Source organism: Chrysochloris asiatica, unplaced genomic scaffold, assembly GCF_000296735.1.
Source record: "Chrysochloris asiatica unplaced genomic scaffold, ChrAsi1.0 scaffold00025, whole genome shotgun sequence".
NCBI lineage: Eukaryota > Metazoa > Chordata > Mammalia > Afrosoricida > Chrysochloridae > Chrysochloris > Chrysochloris asiatica.
The window spans coordinates 18723409-18729408 of record NW_006408543.1 but is presented as its reverse complement, the minus strand read 5'-3'; the positions used below and the strand labels follow the sequence as shown (position 1 = coordinate 18729408).

The window sequence follows — 6000 nt, the reverse complement described above, 5'->3', positions numbered from 1 at the left end:
TTTTCTCTGAGCCAAGCTCTGAGTCAGGGAGGGAGGAGGATATAAAGAAGAACTCAGGGATCTGAGAGAGCAGGAGGAACATTTTGGGATGTGGTGCAATGCTTCCATTTCAACGGATGAAGGGTCATGGGCTAGACAGCCCAGAGGATCCTGCAACTGCAGGCTCAGGTGGGGTGTGGGGTGGGACAGAAGTGTCCAGCGTGGGAGCAGGTGGTACCTGCATGGAGCCAGATCTGGGCCAGCGTCATCCAAGGGTGTAGAGGCCCCTGCTTGGGGGCGCTGCTCTGCAGAGATGAGGCCACTTCCGACAGCGCCTGCTCCACTCTCGAGGCTGCTACTGATGTGGCGTGGATAGAGCCTGCGAGAGGGTTTCAAGGAGATGGCATCAGGAGTGACCAGATGGATCCAACCAACCAGCCAATGAAACCCTCCCCATACACAGACATGAACACTGGACAAACACACACCCCTCAATTGTTACAGCCTGAATCCTTGGTTTAGCAACTGTTATAGACAACCACAGAGAACGCGTTACCCTAAGTGCTCCCCCAGGGAGCCCAGTGCAATGCGTGCTGGGGAGCGGGTGGGATACAGCTAAAGATACAGCTGAGACACAAGTGCTAACAAAAGACATCAAGAGCTAGTTCAATGAGAAGTTACAAAGCACCCCACTGTCAGGGCCTAAGCTTGGAACCTAGATGCAGAGGGATTATGCCTGCCTTCTCACATTCAGCTCCTACTTGGAGGAGATGGGCAGATCATGCTGAAGGCAAAGCCAGCTCCTCCCCTTGTCATTAGTGCCCTCCGGCCTTAGAGAGGTGGACATATCCTTGACATAACTTCAACACCAGAAAAAGCAGAGTGTAAGCAGCTATTACTGAGGCTAAAACAAGACCAGTTCAGACTGGGTTCCAGCAAAGACACCTGAGGTCCAGCACAAACCTGCTGTCCTCCAAAGTTTACGAAAGCAGCACGTGGGCACATTCTGGGGAAAGAACGTCTGCCTATTCAGATGTCGAAATGACTCATTTCTCTTTACAGTGACCTCCTAGAAGTAGTGAGGATCAGAGATCACCTTACACAGAGCTTATTCCCAACTTCTTTCTAACCTCCCTCTTGGAATTCAGTCCTGGTTTCAGAATGGAGAGCAGAAGTCTCCTTACTTCAAATTTCATATGGTGAGTTTCCTGCTTACTTGCAACATTGTTAATTTATAATTCATCCTCAAGTTTAACAACAGGGAAACATTCCAAGGACAGCTCTATGAACTCATCAGATACCTTACAGCAATGGTAGGAGAGAATGTTGACTACCAAATATATCCAGTTATAATACAACGATACAATGTTGTACTCAGTAGTACAACAACATTGTTGTTATATGCAGTGGTGTCAGTTCGATTCAATGTAATCCTGTATAGGGTTTCTCAGGCATGGCTGGTGAGTTTCAAGCACCAGCCTTGCTGTTCAAACTGACTTTGTGGTCCTGTGCTTAGTCAACAGCACCACACCAGTACAACATTTTGAGCCTAAAAACCATTTCTGTTGGGCTTTGGAATGCACCTTTAATTTGTTTAGTTGAAGCATATTTGCACCAGTAGACTGACCATCTATGTTCTGGCTGGCTTTGCCAATAGGAAGGTCATTGGATGATTTATGGGAGGTGACCAGGATGCACCTTCCATGGGCACCCATAAGGGCAAAACAGGGGGCAGCCTCTGGTGACGCACCGCTTTCCACTCTGAGTCCTCCCCAGGAATAAGGAATTACGACACTTCGTGAATGGATGGTATAATGATGCACGGAGACCCAAGAGGTTTTATCTAAACCCCCTGTCTACATAAAACATTTCTAACTACAATTGTCTACTTCAAAGCAAAATGATGCAACTGTTAGACTTTTTTTTTTTTGGGGGGGGGGTGTTGTTTTGGGGTTTTTTGCCCTTTTCGGGAAATACATTATTTTAACTTTGATAACAAGGATTTGATATAGTTTCCCTCAGATTTTTAGTAGCAATAATCTATTAAATGAATAATCCAGAGGCTGACTGTTGTTGTTGAGTTCTGACATTACCAAGCTGGCTTACTGTCTTGTTGACTATCTTAAAGACTAGTTCTTCACCCGGGTTTCACATAAGAAGCACTTGCTGTTATGTGCCGTGGAGTCAGTTCCAACTCATAGAGACCCTGTACAGGGTTTCCAAGGCTGTAAATCTTTACGGGAGTAGAAAGCCTCATCCTTCTCCCACAGAACAGCTGGTAGTTTCAAACTGCTTACCTTAAGGTTTGCAGACCGATTTGTAACCACTTCACTAACAGAGTTCCTTAAGAAGCACTTGGGATTTAAAAAATCAAAGTGTCCCAGGGACAGCCCAGCCTAACAGGACCACCGATTCTGGAGTGGGGTGGAGCATCTGTTTGATCACATGAGGTCATTCTCCAGCGTGTAGCTCAGCCCCACACCACTGGCCTGGAAGGACCAGAAGGAGATGAACCACCATTTGGCCAAGAAGAGCCTGAAGGTGCCTCCAAACGTCAGCCTGCCTCAGCTCTCCTACTTCCTGGATGACAGAGTTCCAGGAAGGTATAAGACTTTGTTATTTAGAACAGTGGTGCTCAACTGCTTGGTCTCAAAACCCTTGGCCCTCTTACAAACTCCTGACAGGTTTTGTTTACATGGGTTATAGCTGTTGATATTTCATATATTAGAAATTAAAACTGAGCCGTGCATAAACTATTTAGTCATCAATTCATTTAAAAATAACCGTAATCAACAGCTACTCTAAATGTCTAGACATTTTCTCCCAGATTCTATGGGTCTGTGTGACTTTTGGAGGAGCTAATCATGTGACTATTATTATTAATTAGCCGGAGCCCTGGTGCGGTCCTGTAGGATAAGCATTGGACTGTTAACCATTAGATGGGTGGTTTAAACCTATGAGCTGCTCCAAAACCTTATATAGGGCCACGATGACTTGGACTTGACTTTATGGCACTTAACAATACCACCAATCTTGACTTTTGGATAAACTGGCAGTTTGCTCCTGGGTTTCTTTGTTGTTTGGGGCCCAAAAATGAACAAATCAGAACTGTTACCAAAGGTTCTTCTCTTTGTGATGCACAGATGTACATGTGAGGGGGCTTCCAAAAGTTTGTGGAAAAATTCCATTATCTATTTCCTTTATACATGAACTTTTTGAAGCCCTAGTTGATATACTAAGTTAACGGATTCCTAGCGTAATAATACGCTCCTCTTTTACTGTGAATTAAGGAGCCCAGGTACTGCAGTGGATTACAAACTGGATTGCTCACAAGGTTAGCAATTTGAATCTACTAGCTCTTCCTCAGGAGAAAGATAAGGCTTTCTGCCTCCATAAAGATTTACAGGGCTGCTCCCGACTCAGTGGCTCACTACCACCACCTTTACTGTGAAATGTTGTTGTTGTTGTGAAGTGCCGTGGAGTCAGCTGACTTGTAGAGACCCTACATAGGGTTTCTAAGGAGCAACTGGTGGGTTTGAACTGGCAGCCTTGTGGTTGGTTATCCTATCCTACAGAGCCACTGTGAATTGGGCCTGGCCAATCATGATGGTGATAGCAGCTAGGTTCGCCGCATCTGATCTTCAACCAATCCCAGGAGGCAGGGAGCAAAGTCACCTGCATTGTTTAGGTGACAAAGCTGAGATGGAAGGAGGTTCTGAAACTCACTCCAAGCCACACAGCCAGTAGGTGGTCGAACCAGAGCTCAAACACTAGTCTGATTCTAAATCCCACCTCTGCGACCCTTCCTTCCTTCTCTCCCTGCCCCACCCCTGTCATAGGCACCTCAGTGCGCCCATTAACACCTGGGGTCTGGCTCTCCCAGTGAGGACTGCAGTGATGTAACTGGCTTCCCTACTAGACTGTATGCTTCCAGAAGACAAGAACTATGTCCTCCATGTGACTATTTTCAGGGGCTCACAGGGGTCCCTAGTAGATGCTCGGTAAATGTTTGCTGAATGAATGACTGAGTACAAAATTCAAATGGCCTGGTTCTGTCTCTTTTGGACCCCTGTTCTTGTGCTCTCCTCCCTGGGTGAGGGTTCAGAGGCCAGCACCTCCACTGCCTCACAGAGCTGTTGACTGTAGTGGTCACCAACTTCTAACTCTCTGGACCCAAAGTGACCGTGGCACATAGTTATCAGCAAACACTGGACCTCATTTTACCTGTCCCCAACCCCCATTAAAGAATGGAAGAAGACAAATAGGTTTATAAAACAATAATTTTCTCCTTCTTAGTCAACTCCTTTTACTACGAATTTCATAAGGGCAGGGCCCTCGTCTTCTCAATGAGGCAGAGGATATTAAGAGCACTCACATATTTATTAATAATATCAGTTATTGTTGTTGCTAAATGCTGACTCAGCAGCCCTGTATAGAGTTTCTGAGGAGAGGATGGTAGGTTTCAACCACTAACCTTGCGGTTAGCAATCTGGTGCTTACCTTACAGTGCCATATCAGAACTCCAGTCAATTAATAATAATAGTCAAATGATTTGTTGTTGTTGTTAAGTGCCATTGAGTTGGTTCCTACTTAGGTTAGCAGTCCATTGCTGATCCTACACCAAGCATCTCAAATGATTTAGTAGTCATAAGGAGTCCTGGTGTGGCATTGTGGGACTGTGAGGGCGACAGTTCAAACTCGCCAGCCACTCCTCAAAAACCCCATACAGGGTCGCTATGAGTTGTAACCAACTCGACGGCACTTAACAACAACAACACACTGTGTAAATGGCAGGGATAGTATGTCAAATGACTTAGTAGTAATCAACATCTACAATCCCTACCAGGATCAGCAAGTCAAACTTTTGTGCTGGACTAGAATCTGGGAGGAAAATGAGGATCCACACCATAAGGATAAAAACAGCCCAACCAAACTCTGCTGCACTGTTTCATGGGGCTGATATGGACAGAGCCAGAACACACACTGGATTTTGATTGATGCAGGTAAATAATTAGAAATGCTAGACTAGAAACAACTAGAAATGACCAAGATATTTCTAAAGCAACCTTTTTTTTTGGTCAGCTCACCAAAGCAAATGTGTACCATGTCCATGGGGCTCAGGAAGACTATTCGTCCACGTTGGGAATGGACAAACAGAGGCTCAGGAAAGGAGTCAGAAGAAGGAATACAGGGTCTATTTCCAATATGAAATACAAGACTCTGGAGAAAGGCACTTCCAGGCTTCGGGTTCCATGGACCACGCTGGGCAGCCCAGCATCTCTTATTTATCACGCTAATTTGAGATGTGCTTATCACGGTCCTCACTCTGAGGGCTGTGATCTGTGTGGCAGCTGATGCTCTCGCTCACCGAGATAGGGTATGTTTTCCTCTCGGCCATGGTGTCTCTGAAACGGAGATCAAGCTGCAAAACCAACTGAACTGAGAGCTGAGGTGGGCAGGCAAGAGCAGCCCCCAAAGACTGACCCTAGGTTCTAGACTTCATTGCCTGGCGGGCACAAGAGGCTGCGGTGCTGAGGAGAGCTGTCTTTCCCAAAGCAAACCGCTTTCTTTTCCCTCCCACCTGGAGCTTCCAGACAGATGTTAGCTTGGACTGATCCTGACTAGTTCTGAGCCCTACTGCTCTCAAAGACATCATGGACCACCATGTGGAGAGGTGGTGGTAGGAAAAACAGCAATGAGGACTTGGGTTCTGCTGTGGGCAGGTATTGGTCCATGGAGTGAGGAGACCTGCAACCTAGCCCACCTGAGGTCTTCTGACCCCTGCTCCCATCAAAGGCTGCTGAGGGACCTGCCATACGCAGGACATTGGGCACAGCCAGCTGAAACTGTCTCACCTTTCCAACAACAACAACAAAAAAACAACCATCTTTCCATGCACACCACCCAGATGTCAAATCCACATAGACCTCAACTGCCACGGGGACAGAGTAAAACTACCCCATTAGGTTTCCAAGGCTGTAATCTTTATGAGTCCTGGTGCGGCTCTATAGGATAAGGCAT

At 46.3% G+C, this 6000-nt stretch overlaps 1 protein-coding gene across 1 annotated transcript in view; it reads right to left on the bottom strand.

Moving 5' to 3' along the window:
- TTC7B (tetratricopeptide repeat domain 7B) overlaps positions 1-6000 on the bottom strand; it is a 345238-nt gene that overhangs the window by 56534 nt on the left and 282704 nt on the right. The window contains exon 18 of the mRNA XM_006839635.1: positions 218-358. Within this exon, the coding sequence (XP_006839698.1) occupies positions 218-358 (141 nt within the window). The remainder of the gene's footprint in view (positions 1-217; positions 359-6000) is intronic.